The sequence below is a fragment of the Pimephales promelas genome, chromosome 13 (genome assembly GCF_988280905.1).
Source record: "Pimephales promelas chromosome 13, fPimPro1.hap1.1, whole genome shotgun sequence".
Taxonomy (NCBI): domain Eukaryota; kingdom Metazoa; phylum Chordata; class Actinopteri; order Cypriniformes; family Leuciscidae; genus Pimephales; species Pimephales promelas.
In genome coordinates, this window is record NC_142781.1 from 32,622,405 (window position 1) to 32,646,741 (window position 24,337).

General features: G+C 35.2%; 1 protein-coding gene across 4 annotated transcripts in view; it reads right to left on the reverse strand.

Moving 5' to 3' along the window:
* eva1aa (eva-1 homolog A, regulator of programmed cell death a) overlaps positions 1–24,337 on the reverse strand; it is a 47,839-nt gene that overhangs the window by 3,319 nt on the left and 20,183 nt on the right. For 2 of the 4 annotated variants that reach the window (XM_039674364.2, XM_039674363.2), the window contains exons 5-7: positions 19,915–20,058; positions 1,557–1,697; positions 18–167 (exon numbers count right to left, since the gene is read on the reverse strand). In XM_039674364.2, coding sequence (XP_039530298.2) covers positions 18–167; positions 1,557–1,697; positions 19,915–20,058 — 435 coding nt within the window. Of the gene's footprint in view, positions 1–17; positions 168–1,556; positions 1,698–15,630; positions 15,896–19,914; positions 20,059–22,543; positions 23,076–24,337 lie in introns of those variants that run through there. The other 2 variants (XM_039674365.2, XM_089118906.1) reach the window with 2 other exon arrangements.

Below are 24,337 nucleotides of genomic sequence, written 5' to 3' on the forward strand. Positions count from 1 at the left end.
GGATGTGTGTGTTGTACCTGTGATGTAGGTGTAGGCCGTCAGCATGCTGCTGATGAGAGTCATGTCTGGTCTGATCACGCTGGAGACGGTTGGGTTCGGATCGCTTTCTCCAGACGGATCCGGCTCTTCCGAAAACGGACCAGAACTCCGGCCTCGTGTCGACCTCCCTGCCATCAAATGCACACGATCATCATCATCATGAGATCGTTACACAAACAGAAAGTTTATATTTCTATGGTTGGTTAAAACGCCCCAAGCTTTTATGTCTGGGAATAAACAAAAGAATGAGTTGGATTTACATCAATAATTCATCAACATGTGTGTGCAGGATATTCGTTAAATAATACATTATATTTCCATTCGTTTTTACCAAATCCTATCGAATACCCACAGAAAATGTCGAACATATGGCTCATTCTGTGATACTTTTGCATCTTTTTTGAAAGCTTGATGCTGGTCGCTATATGGATGAGAATGAAATTCTCCTTTTCCCATTTTCCACACAGTGAAAGTGAATTATATAAGTTAGATAAGTCTAACTCTAATAAGTAAAATTTTTCATTGTTCTTTACACATTTTATTTAACAATTACAAATGTCTGTTAAGCAAAGGCTTTGACAAATATATTTTTTGTTCAAAAACTGTTCACTATTGTTGTGTGATGTGTGATTTTCAGAAGTCGAATTTCCGTTTTTTAAATTCTCTAGTATATTGTACATTTTTCAGTCATACTTCCTTTATAAACACATTACATGTTTGCTTATGTTAGCTTAGGGTTTTCTGAATCCATAGATACCAAACACATACAGTAGTGTTCCATCTCCATTACATATACACTCTCAGAAAAAAAAAGGTACAAAAGCTGTCACTGGGGCTGTACCTTTTCAAAAGGTACACTTTTGTCCATTTTAGGTGATAATATGTACATTTGAGGTGCTAATATGTTCATTTCATGAGCTAAAAAGTCCATTTTAGGTGCTAATATGTACATTTTAGTTGCTAATATGTCCATTTCATGAGCTAATATGTCCATTTTAGGTGATAATATGCACATTTTAGGTGATATGTACATTTTAGGTGCTAATATGTCCATTCCATGAGCTAAACTGTACATTTTAGGTGCTAATATGTACCACTAAGGTACCAATATGTAGCCTTTGGATACAAAAGTGTACCTTTTGAAAAGGTACAGCCCCAGTGACAGCTTTTGTACCTTTTTTTCTGAGAGTGTAGTTTATAAGCCCAAACGTAAAAATAGAGAAAAAGGACCAAAAAGGGCTTAGTCCCCAGAGGGTTAATACATTAAAAGAGTGTCTTTACCTTTTCTTTCAAAAAGTCATCTAAACAAAGCTCAAATTAAAAGCTTCTTAAATTTGTTTTTACAGTCTCTGCTCACAGGAAATGCATTGTGGGTATTTTATCTGTAGGCCAGTCAAAACACGGCGGTAGCAACGGCAACTATCCACATCTGTACACAGAAAGTGTGTGTGATTCCAGTCAGAACTTCTGCTGAGGTTGTGTGTGTTTAGGTTCAGTGATCATGGTTTGCTTCTCACCTGGCGCGGAGTCCGAGGTCAGAGACGGGGTCCCGTCAGGAGGGGCGCTGTCTCCCACTACGTTGGGGTCATGAGGCACTGATGGGGGAGAGGGGAACGACGGATGCCTGGAAACCGACTCCTGCACGAGTTTCTTTGGGACTGCAGAGAAAAACATATTTCTACTCATAAATCACCTTACACACACACTAACAATGCATTAGAGACACCATTCCCTCCGATCACGAGTACATCCGTGACAAGAGTGTCTTTGTTCAGTGAAACAAATGGAAAATATAGTGAATCATCAGGGTCTAAAACTGGAAGAGTGGACAAAATGACCCCAAATTGGCTAATTTGAAAGATAAGATCCCATAGATACTGGGGAATATAAACTTCCTGAAATCCCAGTTGTGTAGTAAGGATTTGTTTAAATTATAGTGACTCTATCACTGGAATTTGATTACATTTGGCACGTGTTTTACATTTGGCAGGCTGGGTTTTGTGATGTTTTACGCTCATAAAACTCTAGTGAGTTAGTCATTACGGGCCACATTAAATGTCCTGGTTCATATCTGACAAAAACAAATTACATATGATAACTTTTTGTTAGGAGTTCATCTAAAAACAGGACCAATTGAGGGAATATTGGCCTAGATAGAGCTTTAAAAAAAATACAATTTCTGATTATTATCTATGTTATGTATTATCTTGCGTTATATTTTTGGGGAAAGTGATCCATTGATGAATAGGAAGTTCAAAATAGCTATTTGAAATAGAAATATTTTGTAACATTATAAATGAATTTACTGTAACTTTTGTTTTAGTAGTCTTTGCTGACTAAAAGTATTCATTGCTTTAAATTATTTTATTTTTTAATGACCTCAAAGGTTTGAACGGTAGTGTACAGTACTATATCATATATTACTAGGGCTGTCAAACGATTAATCGCGATTAATCACATCCAAAATAAAAGTTTGTGTTCACATAATATATGTGGGTGCACTGTGTATAATTATTTTGTATATACGCACACATGCATGTATATACATGTATATATGAAGAGTTCAGATGCAAAAGCCTCTAAGTGCCATTTGAAATTTTTTTCTTTAATGATGATTTTTATCAAGCTTGTATATTTAAGTTCAGTGATTTCACTAAAATGGCAATGATAATTACCTATTAATTGTTATTTAAGTGAAATTACTGAACTTAAATATACAAGTTTGATAAAAATCATCATTAAAGAAGAAAATTTCAAATGGCATTTAGAGGCTTTTGCATCTGAACTCTTCATATGTGTATATATATATTTACATATAAAATAAATTATATATAAATCTATATACAGTACATGAAAATATTTCTTAAATATATACAAGCATGTGTGTGTATTTATATATATATATATATATATACATATAAAATAATTATACACAGTGCACCCACATATATTATGTAAACAAAAACTTTTATTTTGGATGCGATTAATCGCGATTACTCGTTTGACAGCCCTATATATAACATATTATTATACATAACTATAAAATTAAATAATTTAATGGAAACAATATAAATTAAATAACATAACGTATTTGCTGCTTACACCCCTTAACATGCTGCCAATGGCAGAGAGGTCTGGTTTCTGCGCACACACACACACACACACACACACACACAGTTCCAGTAACACACAGCATTTATTTTAAACCCTCTCTGAATAAACATGGCACCAAATTTAGCGAAGCAGTTTTCAGTTCAACTCTAGAGAGTCTGGAAACAGCCTGAGGACTCTCTCTCTCTCTCTCTCTCTCTCTCTCTCTCTCTCTCTCTCTCTCTCTCTCTCTAGTGCCAGTTACTGATGATGACAGAGTTATTCTGCACGCGCACACACACTTTCTCTGAGGGAGGTCGAACTAAAGGACTGACACAATAATCACTCTTTCTCTCGGTGTGTGTGTGATTGTAATGCCCCTGGAGCAATTACAGTCCACTCACTGATTGAGGGTAATTTGAGGCACATGTGAGCTTATGTATATATGTGTGTGTGTGTGTTTAAAGAAAAAATAATCAGAAATTAAATCCTCAAATATAAGTCTAGTTTCAGAAAAAAATCTCAAAATGTGCTCAGATTTGCCGAGACTCTACACGATTTCAGAAATGTGTCATAAAATTCAAGACCAAAGTCCAAATGGGGTTATGCATCAAATTTATAGATCTATACTGTATGCCAGCCAATTTGAATCTATTTTTATTTCTCCGAAAGTATTTTAATGACATGTGAGACATGTGGGTGTCTTTGCTTTTATTAGAAAGGAGAGTATTGAGAATAGACAGGAAAGCACAGAATGACAAATAATTCAAGAATGCTTTGGAATATATACCCAAGTTTGGTCTTGTTTTAAAGAAAACACTCAGCAGATTATTGCTGAAGTGAAAACACTTCAAAAATGAAAGTATGAAAAAGTTATGGAAGTTTAAATTTACAGTAAATTAAATATACTGTACTATATATTTTTTTATTTTATATAAAATATATATTTTATAAAATATTTTTTACTCTAAAATTTCTATAAAATAAAGGCCATACATCTTATCAAGTTATGTTCCAAATTTGAAGTTGATATCACAAAAATTGAAGTTCCCATGAGATTTTGTTTAGGCGTAGTACCAAAAATAGCCACCGGGTGCCATTGAATTCCATTGAATTTAGTTGTATACATTCTGCCTTAACAAATTAATAAATTTCTGTCAAAATATCAATTTTGTCACACAATTTGGAACCTTGAGACTCTATCCTTTCTGACAATATCAGTTTTGTCAAGATTAGAAAAGGTTTTGATCATAAATTATGAAATATAATGATGCCCAAAAGGGGAGGAGCCTGATAAAATAAGTACCGTTTCTATGGTAACGCAACTTTCAATTATAAAACAGTTTTCAAACGAAGAATTCTGAGTTTATAAGCTTTCAAATGATACCTAATTTATGATAACTACTAAAATATGTGATATAATAAAAAAGGCGATAAAAAATAATATTATATTTTAGAGGATAATAAATATAAATATTATCATTTTTAGAGGATAATATTGTACTGTAATTTTTTTATTTTTTCTTGAAAAATACTAGATTATATGTTTATTATGAACTTTTAGCATAAAAACAGAAGTTTCAATGATTAAAATTGGGTTCATCAACTTTTTGTGACAAAGGTCAAAACTCCTGTTATGATGCAGATTTTTTGAGGTGCACTCTTGTCATAAATTCATCAATTACTCTTCCTACATAATTTTTAACACAAAACAGGGGTAGAATATCTATTTAAAAGTCTTAGACCTTTCCAACAATATACAATTTGTCATAATTAGATTAGGATTTAATAGAAATATAGTGAAGTAAAGTTAGGCGTCCCGGTACCGGAACGGTGACAGTTAAGGGGTTAAAAAAGTAAGCCTTAAAACTTTGAGTTCATTGAAATTACAAATTTGAGTTAATACAATGCAGGAGATTGGTTTAATAAATACAAATTCATAATATAATGTTATCTGAAGCACATTATTTATCTAAGTTGATTTGACAAAAGGTAAAAAGTTGTGATAAATCATGAAAAAATTTTTTTTTACAATGCAACAACACTGACTCAACTAATGGCGTGAGTTTGGGGCGGGGCTAATGGTTTAACCAACCAATGGGAGACAAGGGGAGTCACTGTTTTTGCAATTCTGTTTAAAGACGAGTGGCACAGAAATCACACACTTTTTGTTTAAATACATAGGGGAAAAAGAGAGAACGGAGAACAGGGAACAAATCAACATGGAAATATTCCTGTCATCAGTGTCAAACTAAACCATTCCAGACCTCAAAATGTGTGTGTGTGTGTGTGTGTTTTCTCTGGCATAGTACAACTCTATTATGTGCCGTATGTTGATTTGTGCAGGAAACAGAGACACTTAACTCAATGAAGTGTGGCATTCTGGGACAGCTGGAGTCCTTGCTGCTCAAATAGAGATCTACTAATAACTACAGCAATCTGTCTGTGTGTAAGACATCAATGAACAGAACACCAGCCAAACCGCATACAACACACACATCCCGAAACCACAGAAAGTGCTATTGAGATTCAGTATCATTGTGAAAACAAAGCACAAAAAGAATAGAGAGATTGTGTGTGTGTCTTATTTGTTTTTCCTTGTTTCCATCCAGAACATCCCAGCAATGGCAGAGAAACATGTTTTTCATGTACAAACACTAATCATGGAAAAATGATTCTGCACATGGAACATTTCTTCACAAAATATAAAAACGCAGCTTAGATGCATGTGAGTGAAAAGTATGATTTATAAGCTGTTTTTTCTCATTGGGACCAAAAAATATCGACACAAGATCAACATTTTCTGATGTTACTATTCTCGTTTGGTCCTGACAACGCAGGGAACACCTGAACTGCTCGCTCGCTCGGTCGCTCACACATACACTCACTCACTCACTTTCTCACTCATTGAGAAATAGCAATAGTGACTCACTCACTCATGCTCTCACTCACTCACTGTCTCACTCACTCACCGTCTCACTCACTCGCTCGCTCACTGTCTCACTCACTCACTCACTCACTTGCTTGCTCGCTGTCTCACTTACTCACTCAGATATAGCAATAGCGACTCACTCACTCACTCACTCACTCGCTCGCTCGCTGTCTCACTCACTCACTCGCTTGCTGTCTCACTCACTGTCTTACTCACTCACTGTCTCACTCCCTCACTCACTCGCTCAATCACTCACTCACTCACTCACTGAGATATAGCAATAGCGACTCACTCGCTCAATCACTCACTCAGTCACTCACTCACTCGCTGTCTCACTCACTCACTGAGAAATAGCAATAGTGACTCACTCATGCTCTCACTCACTCACTCATTCACTCACATTTACTCACTCGCTCGCTGTCTCACTCACTCACCGTTAGTGTTAATTTCGTTAACGAAAACTAAACGAAAATATTTTCGTCAACGCACATTTTTCACCGAACGAAAACTAGACGAGACGAGACTAAAATCCCCACTAATAAACAATAACTGGGACTAAATCAGAAATAATTTTCGTAGACTAATAAAGACGAGACGAAAATGCAGTTCGGTAAATAAAGACTGGGCTAAAATCTATGGACATTTTAGTTCACGAACAAAGACGAGACGAAAATTACATATTATTATATGATATGGTTTTGTCAAATCCTGTCTCCTCATCCGCCTCCTCCTCGTCAGCTCTTCCGCCACACACCCACTTTCAAACCTGGAGCGGGCGGGCACAGTCAGAGTAGCCTACACAACACGGAGCAGACAGGAGCTGGATTCACGGTGAGGCGGAGGCGACAGGTTAAAAGTAAAACATGCTTTGCACGGGGCTCGGGAGAAAGAAGAGACGTGATATATGGACACATTTTGTTACAATGATAAACTAACTAATGATGGCTAACTTTCATAGCATTTAGTATCCAGGCTGGCTATGTTGCGTTAGCTTCTTAGCACGTAGCGACCGTAGCCACTTGTTGATAGAATTGTATGTGAAGTTAAATTTATGCTAACTTAGATATGTTATACTGGCCGGGCAACTATAGTTTCAGTTACATTTGATTAAAGCAGACAGACGCTTTAAAAAGATTAGTTAAAAAGATTTCATACGTTCTAGCAATCTATGCCTTGTTTCACCTTAAATACTGTACCTAGCTATGTGAACTAGCTGGCAGGAAAGCACTTTTGTTGTATCAGTTGGAGTTTTTTTTTTTTTTTTCACAACATTGACCTCAAATCTATTTATTTTATTATTCTATGTGAACTAGCTTTAAACAGCCAGCACTTGTGTTAAGTTCATAATACACTTTATTTTATTTATTTGTTTACTTTGTCAGGTGTATTTTATTTGTTTTAATGCAAGCATTTGTGTTTGTGTCTTTGAACCTTAACAATGTTCAAAATAAATATGCAAATATTGTCAGAACATCTTCCATGTCTGCATGTGTTCCTTAAAATTGTGTTTTTTTATCAAAAAGATGAGAGAAAATGTTGAAATGTGAAATAATTTTAGGAAATGTTAAATATATGCTGACAAAAAAGTAAAAGGTTAAAATGATGTCCTGACTAAAACTAGACTAAAATGTTGACAGTTTTTTTTTTGACTAAAACTAAACGAATAAAATTATGTTTTCTTGGACTAAAATAAAGACTAAAATGCTCGACTTATAGTCGACTAAAACTAGACTAAATAAAAATGGGATGATGTCGACTAAATGTGATAAAAACTAACAAGCGATGCTGAAACTGGACTAAAACTGAAACTAAATTTAAAAATGGCTGGTAAAATTAACACTACTCACCGTCTCACTCAATCACTCACTCGCTCGCTGTCTCACTCACTCAGATATAGCAATAGTGACTCACTCACGCTCTCACTGAGATAGAGCAATAGTGACTCACTCACTCACTCGCTCGCTGTCTCACTCACTGTCTTACTCACTCACTGTCTCACTCCCTCACTCACTCACGGTCTCACTCACTCACTCACTCACTGAGATGTAGCAATAGTGACTTACTCGCTCAATCACTCACTCACTCACTCGCTGTCTCACTCACTCACTCACTCAATCACTCACTCACTCACTGTCTCACTCACTCACTCACTCACTGAGATATAGCAATAGTGACTCACTCGCTCACTCACTCACTCACTCACTCACTCACTCACTCACTCGCTGTCTCACTCACTCACTCGCTGTCTCACTCACTCACTCACTCAATCACTCACTCACTCTCTCACTCACTCACTGAGATATAGCAATAGTGACTCACTCGCTCACTCACTCACTCACTCGCTCGCTGTCTCACTCACTCACTCACTCAATCACTCACTCAGTCACTCACTCTCTCACTCACTCACTGAGATATAGCAATAGTGACTTATTCGCTCAATCCCTCACTCACTCACTCACTCAGATATAGCAATAGTGACTCACTCAGTCACGCTCTCACTGAGATATAGCAATAGGGACTCACTTACGCTCTCAGTCACACACTCACTGAGATATAGCAATAGTGACTTACTCACTCACTCACTCACTCACTCACTCACTCACTCATTGACCTTTAAAACCCAGTGGCATTTCCATGGCAGGCGTTGTTGAGCGAATGATGATGTAACGTGTGTGTGTTAGTGTTGAGAGAAACACTGTTTGCTTCACGGTCTTTCATTAGAGCAGGTGTAGGAGGGGATATTGGGCAGTGTTGTGTTTGTTGTTGTGTAACAGTGTTTAGTCTCAGTCAGCGTAATCGTTAATTGTGATGTTTATGCTCTTGTACAATATCAAACTCCCTGTGTAGGACGGAAATTCCTGATCCTCTCCTTAAAGCTGAAAAGTGTCCATTCTGAAGTGTGTAAAAATGGTATTACAAAAACAATGAACACTCATAGCAGAATTACATTTTTATAATGACAATGTTGATATGTTTGATCTTGGCAGAATAGATCAGATGCTATGGGACACACACGACACACTGCTATGAGCAAGTTAGACATGCTGCAACTGTACAATACAGCAAACTACCAGTAGCAGATCTATACAGGTGGAGCTGGGGAAGGTGGAGGGTTTCTGAAAGTATATAATCAGATGTGCCCTAATGAGAATGATGTGATTGTAAGGAGATTTAAGATACATTTCTTTCTTCTGCTGAACACATAAGAAGATACTTTGAAGAACATGGGTAACCAAACAGCTGATGGACCCCGTTCACTTCCATAGTATGAAAAATCAACACTATTATTAAGTCAATGGTGTCCATCAGCTGTTTTTGGGTGAACTGTCCCTTTAAGGGCCTACAGTATCAGCCTGCGCCATCTAGAGTTTCATGACAGACCTTTGTATATATAATGTACATCAATTCATCACTTCACTGGAACAAACATGGTGAAAAGGCTTTCTTATTGAGTTTGATTCATTTCAGGAGTTATTAAGCAGTTGCTCAGGTACATCAACATGACTGTTACAATACAATTATCAGTTTAAAAGACATTAAAAATGCCATTTTTTCCACATTAAACATCATAACACAACAATTTACTATTAAATTTAGGGTTTTGTGTTTCAATGATGTCAAGTGGACTTCCACAGATACTCCCTTCTCAGTGTCCAGAGAGCATTGAAAACCTTTGTGTGCCGTGTGTGTGTATATAAAGAAGAAAAGAGACAGCTGTTATCATTGCAGAGCTAATATTAGATGCTCACATGAAAACTCTCAGCTCTTTCCAAGTCTTTCAGATGCAATAGACAGAGAGAGACCATATGATGGAGGGAAGGCTGCATGTAAATGTGTGTTCTGTCCTCCAATAGTTACTGGACATTATTGTTTAACATCAAAGCACACGAGAGACACACTTCTCAATGATGCCTCAGTGGAAAAGGTAAAAACACACAGCAGGTTTTATGAGTCTTTAAAATAACCAGGGACTAATGTTACGTGTTCAGACTCGGGTTTCACTGTACTGACACACAGTTTGCTTTACCAGTACGCCGTCGAGCAGGAATGCATTCTGGGAATTGCCAAAATTCCAGCCTGATCCCTCTCACAGAACTTGTTCTCTATTCCGTATGAGACAATTGTGGAAAACAATTCACAATGGATTTAAAGTAGTTCCGTATGAGACAATTGTGGAAAACAATGTTTGAGGACACACACACACAGATTTTAGGACATTAAGATGTTGACGTCAGTGGTAGACGTCAAAGTGGTCAACAAACTTGTTCCCAAAGCAAACACGTATACACGCATGTAAGTTTCTTCAGGCACTTTTTGATTTTCTTGTTATTTGAATGACAGATTAAAACTATCCTATTTACAAAATTTGGCCTTTATCAACGATCCGTGCTATTTTTCATGTTTTTCGTGTATAAAATCAACACATCTCATATTACTAGCCATTTTATGTAATCATCATAAAATCATGTCTCAGTGAAATGATTTTGGCTCATTTTACTCCCTGTTTGGATTTTCAAAGCTTGTCTTGTCGCAGACCAACTTTAAAATATGGAAATAAGGGATTGGCAACGATTAATCGCGATTAATCGCATCCAAAATGAAAGTTTGTGTTTACATAATATATGTGTGTGTAGTGCGTTTAATTAATTTGTATATATAAATACCCACACATGCATGTATATATTTAAGAAATATGTGCATGTATATATTTTATATATATTTATTCACAATTAATATTATATATAAATATAAATATTTGATATATTAATAACACATTTTTCTTAAATATATACATGCATGTGTGGGTATTTATATATACAAATTAATTATACACACTACACACACATATATTATGCAAACACAAACTTTTATTTTGGATGCGATTAATCGCGATTAATCGTTGCCCATCCCTAATTTTTAAAGCTTGGAAAATCTAAACAAGGAAAATGAACAAACCCATATAATCTCAGTGAGAAGCTTGAGATCAAATACGAGATATCATGTAATTTGAGAATAAAACAAAGAATTGTGTGTATTTCCACTTGATTATGAATATTTAAGTATGATTCGTATATTGCTAGCCTTGGCACGACAAAGGGGTCAGCATTTTATTACAAAAATGTTTAAAATGTAATTTCCACCGCAAAATGTTATTAATTGAGATGCGTTGGAAATTACATTAAATGTCAGAAAATGGCCTGTGACACACACATATAAAGACTATTGGATTAAGTTAGTAGACACTACAGCCAGACCGATATATCGGCACGCCGATGTTATCGGCTGATATTAGGCATTTTCTAAAATATCGGTATCGGCAGTTATAATAGCCGATAAATGAATATTTCAAAAATAAAATAAATACTGACGAATCACGCTTCAACCATGTCATGAGTGTTGTCAAAAAGTGCAGCTAAAGGGATAAGCAAGCTGACATAACTATAAGGTCGCTTATAACTATAAGGCAATGTAGGGACTAATTATTATTTAATTTATCAGAACTTTAAAATATTTTGATGTTCCTCTGTTCTGTTGTGACAATAGAAACAAGTTTCTTTTTAAAATGCATTATCATATTATTTTAGCTAAAACTCATAAATAACTACAAATAACTAATGTTAGGGAAATCTGTTAATATTTTGTTGCGCGTTTCTGAAATAATAATAATAATAATATCGGCCGATATATCGGAATATTGGATTTTAAAACCAACAAATATTTGTATCAGTATCGGTCGGGCTCTAGTAGACATATTTAATATACAACGTCTAAAAGTGTCCTTAAAAGAGTTTAATGTCTACAAGTGCGCTGGGCCAAAAGTGCCCAGAGATGAAGAAACACACACACACACACTAATAAATGGCAGATCAGTGAAACATCCAAAGAATCTTTTTCTACACACTATGTGTAGAGAGAAAGAGTGAGAAAGAGAAAGAGTGAGAAAGAGAGAGAAAGAGAAAGTAAGAGAGAGAGAGAGATGGATAGTGTTTTCTCTCTGTAGATCCACCTGGACAAACACAGTCACGTTACTGCATTGTTACTGAACTGAATTGGCACTGATAAAGAACACACACACGCAGCGCTGACTCTGTGTTTGTGCTGACACGGCAGACAAACCCACAATAACCAAACGCGCACACACACACACACACACACGCTCAAAGTCACACATTAACTGCAGCAACTCAGACAAAGTTCTGGAGGAAAGCCTGAAAGAATCAGTCCAGAACGGCTGATGTTCCTGTGGAGACTCAGAGTTCAGTTCTGCTTTACTGTGTTCATGAAGTTTCAGACTCAAATCACGCATATTACACACAAAAATCACAAGAGATCTCCAAAAACAGCGAGCAACAACCTGATCGGCTGGTTTTACATCACAGTATTATAGAGCGGGGATGAAATAATTCATATTATAATTCATATATTCACATAAGTGGATGATACTTAGTAAATCACACACACCCACATGGAAAATGCTAATTTTACAGTGGATGTGTTTATTTAAAAAAATGTATGTAATTAGTAAGAACATTTGATATGTGGTGAGTGTGTGTAATTTACTGAACCCCAAATTGGGACATTTTGAACAATGCAATCAAATCAAGTTAAATAACCTTTATTTACCTGACAAAAGTGCAACCAAAAAATTCTTAATTTACAACTTAAGTGTATTTTGTAATCCAATAAATTTTGATTTCCACTCATAATTCTATTATAAACCACATTATATTGTTGTAAAACAGCGTTGATGTGGAAACCAGGAGAAACATTGAGCCATGAACAAAGAAGTTATAAAAGGCTTTTCAGTCCACAAATCAACTACATTCACAATGGATTTAACCCTAAAACCATATTCTAGACAAATGTGGGCAAAATAGTTTTGATTTATTTAAAAAAAATACTTCCCTTGATGAGCGGTACAAGACTTGGATACTTTTCCTAAGTTTCCCTCCTGAACACACAGTGGGTAAAAAAAACCCCTCCTTAATCTTGTGTTTGGGTCAAAAATGAGCACCCATAGAAACGAATGGGAAAAACTGTAATTTAGAGCACTCTAAAATAAGCCAAAATAAGACACCAGGTGACAGCAAAGTCACTTCATCTTTAGGTTTTAGCTCTAAGAACTTATTGGAATGATATTTTGTTGTAGTTAAAAAAAAATTAAACTACATAGTAATTCATTTACATAGAAAATATGGTACTTTTTGAAGTAAATAAATTCAAAAATACCCCCAAAATAAAAAAAACACCATAAATGGATAGAAAAAACTTTATCGAAGACAGTGATAGGGTCACACCCGAGTCCTCTGTGCCCACATTTGTCCACAATTACAGGATTAAGGGCTATAAAGTGAAAACGGTTTGAGAGCTACAGTAGTAACACTAACCGTAACCATGGTATTGTGGCAGAAATAGTCCAATGTTTTTACATTATTCATTTCAGGGTTTGTAAAACCTTTTGAGAGTGAAATTCAAGCACTTTTAAGGGCTTCACACTTTTCCAGCACTTTAAAGATCTAAATATTATACATAAATGTTATATATATATATATTTTTTTTTAATTTTATTTATTTATTTTCTTTTATTTTTTTTTTAACCATTTTTACACAAGCACTTGCTTTAGTGGTTTAAAAATAACCAGACTTGAACAAGTCTAAACTAGCTTGGTCTGGTTTATGAATATATTGTGAACTGCAGAACAACCGTTGTGTGTATTGACTGTGTCACAGGCCCTTATAAAGATTACACACATAGCATTGAATTTTATGAAAGCAGATTGATGTGTGGCGGCTCATATCTGCGAGGGAAACTCAAACTCGAAGCGTGTGTTTACAGTGAGCAGCTTTAATAAGCGCACGCTGCGCTCGCATCTCGCACGATTAAAACTAAGCTGTGAATTCAATTGCTCTGTTTGGTGAAAACGTGTGTGCCAAAACTCTGTCCAGACAAATTAGTGTTAATAGGCACGAGTCTGGCCCATAAATCCACATGTGCTGCAAATATTCTCTCGGTGTCTTTAAATGGGGATGAAAGTCTGTACACACACACACACACATGCGGTGGATATTAATGGACATGGAGGCCATTTAAAGTTCTGTAGCGGTTCTGTTTTTGAAAGAAGACTGCATTTATTTGATTTAAAATCTTTTTAAATATATTTTTAATTTGATCAAAGCTGAATTGTCAGTATCATTACTTCAGTCTTCAGTGTCACATGATCCTTCAGAAATCATTCATTTTTCTGAATGAAACAAGGTTCATGCCATGAGCCACATACATCGTCAAATCCAGCAAATGCCGTTCCTCAGGAGAACTCATTGTAAAGGCTGTAAATGCAAATTTGTTTCCTGGTGGACTGATATAAACCTGTGCACTTTGACTCATGGGAAATATATGAACCCAGGCAATCAGAAGTGGCCATTCAGGAGATCCATGAACACTCAATGATGGAGTGAACATGAATAAAACATCTGTACAACTACCTACATCTGCCCAACCAGTCATTCCTTCTGGACTCAAAGAGTTAACACAGAAAGAGAGAGAGAGAGAGAGAGAGAGAGAGAGAGAGAGAGAGAGAGAGAGAGAGAGAGAGAGAGAGAGAGAGAGAGAGAGAGAGCATATGACATAACATAACTTGCACATAAATCTTTGTCATTACATTGTAACTGATGATTATGTGTGTGTGTGTGTGTGTGTGTGTGAGAGAGAGTGTGTAAGTGAGGTTTTTTTGTGTGTGAATATGTGTCTGTGTATGTGATTGAGAGTGTGTGTGTGTGTGTGTGAGTGATAGAGTTTATGTGAGTGAATGTGTGTGTGTGTTATACTTGAAAGCAAAATTGTTTCTAGAAGTGAGCTAAAACCCTCCTTTGTGGAAGTTCATAAATAAAAGCAATCTTTAAAAAAATACTGTATTTTATATATAAATATTGTAAATATACACTATTGCTCAAAAGTTTGAGGTTGGGAAAATGATTTAATGCTATTAAAAGTAGTTTATACTCACCAAGGAATTTATTTGAAAAAATATAATTTAATGCATCCTTGCTGAATAAAAGCACTATTTGTTGTTGTTTTACTGACCCTAAACATTTTCACAGAAGTCTATATATATATATATTTACACACAATACAAACTGCAGAAAGATATTATTTTAAGATTCCAGTAAGGGTTTGGGTAATCCTGTAATCATATAATTAGCTTTATGAAACAATACAAGTCTATGTTATGTCATAAGTTAGCCAAGTAAACATGTTTGTGTTGCTATGTGGTTGCTAGGGTATTCTAGATGGTTGCTAGGTGGTTGTTTACATAAAGGAGTCCACACTCGTTATTTAAGTCTGTGGTAGAAATGTGTGGGATGAGTCTGGCACCGAAACACAACGGTTCATTTTCTGAGCTTTGTTTAAATCACTAACTCCTATGAGTAATACTACTAGTGATGCTTGTCGCAGTAGACAAACACATCACACACACACACACACACACACACTCAAACTCTCGCAGTCACTTCATTGAGAAAAACGTCAAAAATCTCACAACAGGGTATGAAATCAGAAACACACTTACAAACACATGCTGCAGAAAATCTGTTCCTCACACTCCTCCGGTCAGCGTCTACCTGTGCACACGTGTGTGTTCGCCGTCACACACACAGACGGATGAAGCGTAAACCAAAACTCCACGACTAATCACACATGAGATCTCCTCAACAATCTTATATGACCTCCTGCCTTTCTTTCTTTCTCGCGCCGTTCTCCTGATTCACGGCTTTTCCCTCCGCTGAGAGAGCCGCACTGACACACACACACACACACACACACGCACGTTCAGCCTACCAGCGAGACGACAGAGAGGGGCAGGAGTTACTCTGGAGGGGCGTGTAGCTTTGAGTCAGTGTGTGTGTGCGTGTGTGTGTGTGTGTGTGCGTGTGTGTGTGTGTAAGACAAAACCAGACAAAAAGAAACAGGAAGTGACATTAGAGATTCATTCAGTGGACATTGTGGCTTTGGAACTTTGATCTCTCTCTCTCTCTCTCTCTCTCGTTCTCTCACACTCTTTCTCAAACACACTCGTTCTCTCTCTCTCTCTCACACACACACACCCACTCGGTACCTCTCTCTCTCCCTCTCTATCACACACACACACACACACATTCTCTCTCTCTCTCTCTCTCTCTCTCGGTCTTTACTTTGGCTGTGTTTCCTTTTTGGATTAAAGTCAATATAAAGTTAAAGGGATAGTCCACATAAAAATGAACATCCTATCATCATTCACTCTTCCTCATGACTTTCTTTTTCACCATTTGGACAAAACATGAGGACATTTGATTAATTGTGACTGAAATTTTAAAAACTATCAGTTGTCGATACAATTCATGCACTATATTTCACATCATTTGATAGTTTTGTGTGAGAAACAGACTGAAATTTAGGTTTTGGAAATCTTAACATCGGCTCTAACTCTCTTTGGAGACTTCATGAGAAAACAGTGTTGTTATTCTTAATTAACACTGAAGCTAAATAATTGTATTTATTTATTTAAATAAATCTCCAAATAGACAAAAACACAAAAAGCAGCCCACACACTCGAATAATGAAAAGAAAGACAATAACAGTGTGTAAATAATACTAAACATTTGAGAAGTGATTCTTTTGAGTTGAATCTTTTTAGTGATTCAGTTGATTCATAAATCCAGTGTTTAACCGCTCACCTGAGGCGAAGATTGTCAGTGAATAACAACTTAAATTTCAGTCCGTTTATCATACAAAGACTAGAAATATTAATATTGGCAAAGCAAACGAAAAGCAACCGATGAATTCCCCAAACTTTCTTCGCGGCCGGTGTTGAAGCGAATCGATGACATCATGAAAAATTCAGAGCCAAGAAAAACACCAGCAGGCCAAAGACCACCAGATGAGAGAGAGAGAAACATTCCCACAATCCTCCTGTGTGGTGTTTGACACGGTCAGTGCCGGCCTCCTATTGGCTGATCTGCTGCTATGTAGTTGACCTCTGACCTCAACCACACCCCTACTGACCCACGGAATGATCGGCCCTTCACATGTGTGAACATGCTGCGCTCACACTGCATGCCCAACTCTCTTTAAAACAGTGAATAAATCACTTCAGTCCCGCCAAGTGTCGAGTAGCTTCAAACTATCACACAGAAACTGAACTGAGCATGTGCAAACAGGGCTGGCATCGCATGTCGGGTCATTCAGCCAATCAAATTCACTGCCTTTTAAGGGCAATGGTATGCTGTGATAGAAAACCAAAACACTCTCTCTCGCTGGGTCACATGATCACACTCATTTCTGTCCATTTCTCCAGAGCTGAATGTTGTCAGTGGTTTTGAAAGCATTAGTCACGGTTATTTATCAGTCACACTGATGGAGCCGTGAATATGAACCTCATAACCTCAAATCCATCTACATTTCATCAAAATCATTTCTGAAAAAAATAAATAAATGCTAATCAGAGTCAGATTACCCTACAAGTCTTACACTAGTTCAATTCTAGGTCCAATTCTCACCGGGATACTGGCTGTTTATTAGTACTGCACATATTTATGCCTCTTTTTTTGAGAGATTTCTTATTCTACTTAATACCTAAACATAACAACTACCTTACCAACTATTAATAAGCAGTAATTAGGAGTTTATCGAGGAAAAAGTTGTGGTTAAAAGTTAATTCTAGTGACAATAGGAAGTGTGACCATAAACCGTACATATTAAACATTATAAAATAATTAGATATTTTTGTATTTAAAATATATAAATCATATTTTAATAAATAAAAATGATACTAAAATAAAATACAAATATTTTATATTTATTTAATTTCAATATTATAAAATATTTTGTAATAATTTAACAAATAAATGTGTCTATATTATAATATAAATAATATTTATGAATAAATAATTGTATAATAATTGTATAAAAAACTAACATAATAACCTCCAAAAAAAGTTTAAATATAATTTGTAGGATGAGAATAGGTAAGAATAAGAATGATAAAATATGGAAAATTAATATTTTGATAAAAACCACCGTCACCCTAATTATTAGATGGATTTCTGGGGAGAGGAAATAGATTGTTTGAGAACAAGGAAAGTTTTGGTCAGTCTGACTTACATTTAACTACCCACAAAACTGCATTCATCTGATCTGACACACACACACACACACACACACACACACACACACACACGCTGAGAAACTTGTTTGTATCTTATTGTTTGATGGACATCATTAGATCATCACACACAAACATAAGAGATTGGTTTTACATCTCGAATCATAGCAGAGCAACACACACTGTCCCAGAAAACCTCACAGCTGATATCGGCTCTTAAACAAACACACTTTCCTCTGTCTATTTTCACAACCAAACCACACGCTTCCCAAACACGATAACTATGATTGCAATAATAACAATTTGTTGAAAGTACAGAAACACGACTCTTCAAAGTCTGTGACAAGTATTTGGACAGACAGATCCATCGTTCTGATGTCTGGTCTGGATGTTTGTTTTGGACTGACAGGAACCGGATTACAGTCATAAAGAAATCCTGAAATCCTGCAGAACTATCATCACACACAATACTACAGCAACAAACACAAGACAACGGACAGTACTAACACTGTTCAAAGCGCTAACTCTAAGACATACATTCGACATGTAACTTGTCCTACAATATTTGTGCTCCAGACATGATCTCCAGTCACACACACACAGTGAGTGATTACTGCCCTCTAGTGTTCAAACACAATATCTTATCTGCACAAGAGAAACTGATTGTACTTTACTGTAATGATATTAAATCATATTCAAGTACCAATGAACAGGCTATATATATATATATATATATATATATATATATATATATATATTTGTTACTACAATATATAAACAAGCTGAGAAAATGTGATATGAAATAAATTTACAATGATATTCAACAACATTTTACTATTCCTTTATATGTTTCAATGGATTTAAAATCAGAATGGGAATGAATGACATTTTAATAATAATGGGTAGACTATAAAAAATTATTGTTCCTTCCTTGTATAATTTTCTGGAAATTTGAAAGAAGACAGATTAAGACAATATGACACCAGACAATTGAATATTGAATAAAAACTGAATAAAAAAATAAAATAAATTTTTTTAATAAAAAAGTAAATAAATACAATTTATTAATTAGTTATTAAATTAATTATTTATTAATTAATTATTAAATACTATTAATAATACTATTTATTTTAATTACTATTTATATCAAATATATTATAGAATTTATATTACATTTAAAACAATTAATATTTATAATCAACAATACTTTCAGTGTTTTCTGTTATTTAGCCATAAAATAAATAATTAAAAGCAACACACACAAAGTTTTATGTTATAATCTTTATATAACAAGAATATAATATTTATATAACAAGATTTATGTTATAATCTTAAATATTTTTTTCTAGTTAAAAATACTTATTTAAGTATTTAAAAAAATATTTTAAATTACTTATTTAAAAGAAGTATTTATTTCTAAGATACAAGTAAACAATACCTTCATTGTTTTCTATTATTTTAGCCAAAAAAAATTAAATAAAAATCATTAATAAAAGCAACATGACAAGCATTATTGTAAGTTTTGTTCTAATGCACAATCGTTAATTAAATTATCCAAAATGTCTTCATCACTAATAACTTTTTAATCACGACAGCACAGACACGGTTTGCTACGAATAACACAGAGTGAGCCATTTATCAATGTAATCTAGTTAATAATGGGAAAACAGGTGTGTGACGATGCACTGTGTGTGTGTCGAGTGTGTAACTCACCACAGGTGTGTATCACGCTGAGGTATTTGCGGGTGCCACGGTAACAGGGGTCTCCAAACTCTTGTGTAGAGGCGCGGACCACACAGGAGCGTTTCCCCTGGCAACGTGATGTCATCACCGCCAGAGCCACATCAGACGAGCAGTCTGGAACCACAGCAGATCTCAATACAAGCACATACCACACTCACTGTTTACAGATAAAGCCACACGGTCACCGTGATTATGCAAAATAAGACATGTTCCTGGATCAACATTCCTGTCCAAAAACATGGTCCTACCCCTAGCCATAACTTATCCCAGAAACCATAGGGAAATGATGGTGTAGAAGAACCCTTGACATAAATGAGATTTTTTAATAAAGATATATATTTTAATTTACTTTAATGAACAAACATACTCCGGAACGTAGCGTCACAGCTCTGGATAAATAAAAAAAACATATGAATGCATTTACTTTCTCACACACACACACACACTACAACAATACACAACAATAAAGCCACACAGTGAAGCGTTTTTGAGTATGTGTGTTTTTGTGTGTGTATATGAGAGAGATAGAGAGTGTGTGTGTGTGAGAGAGAGATAGACAGCGTGTGTGTGTTCATGTTTGGGCTTGTCGTCCGCTCGTTATTGTGTGTTTAACTCTCGATTCTGTGGGGAAGATGAAACTGCAGCCGCCGGTCAGAACGACAGAGGGCAAAACTCACACACACATACACATACACACACACACCGTGTTCAGTGTGTTCTTATGAGACAAACTTGCCTTTAAACGCCTCGAAAAAAGCCCTATAATTATATCTGTCAGTGAAAACACTTGAAAGAATAACCCTGTTTCTGTGTGTGTCATTATTTGTCAGTGCTGCTCTTCTTCTGGTTTAAAGCGTCTAAATGTTTCAGAGATTTGATCTGCAGGTTATTTAATCCTCCAGAGCACTCGCAAGATCTTGTTCACACGACTTCATTTCCTGCTGGACTAATAATGCTTTTATTTCAGGAACTTCCACAGTCAGCCAATCAGATTAGAGCTGGCCAGACTGTAATATCACTCAGATGGTCAGCGGACGGACAGACAGAGCACTAGCGAACACGCTAACAACAATAACGCCACTCAAAATATCATAACCATCATGTAATGCGGGCGATAAACAACATGACTGTTTATGCAATCAGTGATGCTGTTGTTAACTAAAATTAAAACTAAAAATAAAGCTGAAATAAAGTAAAATATAAATATGTAAAAACTAAAGGAAAATTAGAAATGTTGCCTTGGAAACTAAAACTGTTGAAGCACTAAAATGATTAAATGAAATAAAACTATGAATAAAACTTACTTAAATTAAAACTATTTAGAAATGTAAAGCACAACAAAATTACTATAAATTACACAAATTTAAATGACAACAGAAAATATAAAAATGAAAGCTAATTCAATATATAAAATAAAAACTTTAAATAATACTAAAATAACACTTGCTTTAAAGCATTGTGTCTACAACAGAGGATAGGTGTGTTTTCAGTACAACAAATACATGAATAATACTGGAATAAAAAATTCCTTAGACCTTATTTTATATTATATCTCATTATTTTTTAAATGTATATTATTATATATTATGTAATTTCTATTTTTAGAATTAGAATATACTATTTAAAAAAACCAATAAATACATTTAATATATATATATATATATATATATATATATATATATATATATTAGGGTTGTGCAAAGATTAATTATGATTAATTGCATCCAAAATAAAAGTTTGTGCTTACATAATATATGTGTGTGGGCTGTGTATAATTGAATAAATACAAACACATGCAAGTATATATTTAAGAAAATGTGTTATTCAAAAAAATATTTATATTTATATAATATAGACTATGTATTTATATATATATTATTATATTATATTTACAGCATTTACGTGCAAATAATTCTTAAATATATACATGCATGTGTGTGTATTTATATATACAAAATAATTATACACAGCACACACACATATATTATGTAAACACACACTTTTATTTTGGATGCGATTAATCGCAATTAATCTTTGTACAGCCCTATATATATATATTTTTTTTTTCTAAATTAACAAATTCACTCAATTTCATTTTTAATTTTATTCATTGTTTTTTAAATGTATTATTAAATGTATTATATTATGTATTACTATTTTTAAGAATATAGTGTTATACAATAATAATACAATAATTCAGTATAATAATACAATAAATACATTTAAAATATTACATATTATATTATAATATATATTGTATTTGATTTTTTTTTTATACATATACCTGTCTGGATGATAGAAGCAGAAGTGACACAGAACACACACACAGAGAGAGCGACGGTCCATTTACACTACTCCATTAACACAAAGCACAAAGACTTGACACAGCCATCACTCACTGAAGATCTGACGACCGGAGACACGTCGTCACCTCAGGACTAATGGCTTCAACAAATGTCAGAGGTCAAAGGTCACGAGTGGTGTTAGTAAACAGAGACCTGCTCGCTGATAGAGATCTGATTTATGAAGGGCACATCCAGACAGTGTTGTCAAAGTTAAAGTTTCGGACACAATTTATTGGGCCGCTGAGACACGTCACCTGTCTCACACTGATGATGTCGCTCGGATCTAACGGTTCGTCTGGATCTGCAGTTCTGGTTGAGCGCATACAGAAACTGAATCCACGTGTAACTTTCAGTCCTTCAGTCCACAATTTACACTCTTTGTCCTCACTCCGGTGGTCTAAAACTCTAACTGGTCCTGTTGTACAAGTACACACACACACACACGTTGGGTTTTCATGTTTCACAGGGACTTTCCATAGACGCAATGGTTTCTATACTGTAAACTGTATATTCTCTCTCTTTACATTAACCCGACCCCTAAACCTGCCCATCACACACAATTTTCACCCAAAAAATCACTTAGTCTGATTTATAAGCAGCTGGGGACCAAAAAATGGACAAGGATTTCAGATTTTTCCATTTTTGTGGGGACATTTTGTCCCAATAACACTGTTTATCTGAACAAACACACAGACACACACACCCTCCAGGAGTGTAAGAGGAGATGAGATTAGCTGATACTCATCTCAAGACAAAAAGAGAGTGACGTCCTAACTGTACGTCCTCCCACACATCCGAGAAGCTTCCTTGAATTCAAACATGTTCCTGGCGGAGCGATTCCCCAGAACAGGCACACAATGATACCGTTTTCTCCTTTGATGCTGGAACGGTAACAATGAGACGGACTGACAGCATCATATTCCACACGCACACAGTTACAAACACAAACATGTAGAAACAGGAGAAATGAAGAAGTCAAATCAAACACCTGAGATGTGATGTCATTCGCATTTACACAGGTGTTGTAGGATCAGTGTGTGTGTGTGTGTGTTTAATACATTTAATTTAGGAAATTGCATAAGAGGTAGTTAACATATAAGAGAGAGTGTGGTGTGAGTTTGTAAAGCCTGAAGGTGTTTCTCAATCTCAGATTATTCTGCAGAATATTTGACCAAGAACTACCCGTATCGATACAAAGACAATATCTAAATTCTACAGTAAGATGATCAAACATAGTTCAGCATCACACAGGACAATAAAGGATGAGTATATATATATATTAGGGCTGGGTAATAAATATCGATTTCTCGATATTAATCGATTCTCATTTTTACAAACCGATATCGATTCTTAAATCTCAAGAATCGATTAGTCATCCTGTTTCATTTGAATGTATGAGACATTGTATCGCAGCTGCGCGCATCCAACAAATCGCAATAATCTTTGTCCTTTGTTACTATTGATATGAAACAAAGTGTCAATTTTCAAATTACGTCCATTTTCTTTAGAAATTCAAAAACATAAATTGCGTTTTGCCGTTTTGGCGCTGTGGCGTGAGATCGCTCTGGAGAAGCAGCAGCACTGATCTCTCTTCCGGGTTAATAATACCGGTCACAGCGCGAAATAAACATGAACGAGCATCTGAAAGTGTGTTAAAAGATCGAGTACAACTTATCTAAATCCCTATCATGTCACATTGATTCGCTCAATCAACCGTGGAAAGACGTCAGTTAAACAGCTTGTAATCAATGTCATGTATCGTCATATTTACCTCAGAAAACCCACATAAACTCGTTAGTCCACACTCGTTAGTGTTCTTCAATATTTAATGCATATTGGAATAAATCTGGCAAGTTATTATGACAGCCACCATTTAAATGTTTATATTTCATATAATCTTCTTATTATAAAAATAAATAAAAGTGTAATTTAAGTGTTTGTATAGCTACAAAATGGTTAATTATTACCTTCATATTAGGCTAATGAAGCCTATAGGCTACAACTAGACTATATATATATAGACCATAGTTTACAGCATTTAAGAGATT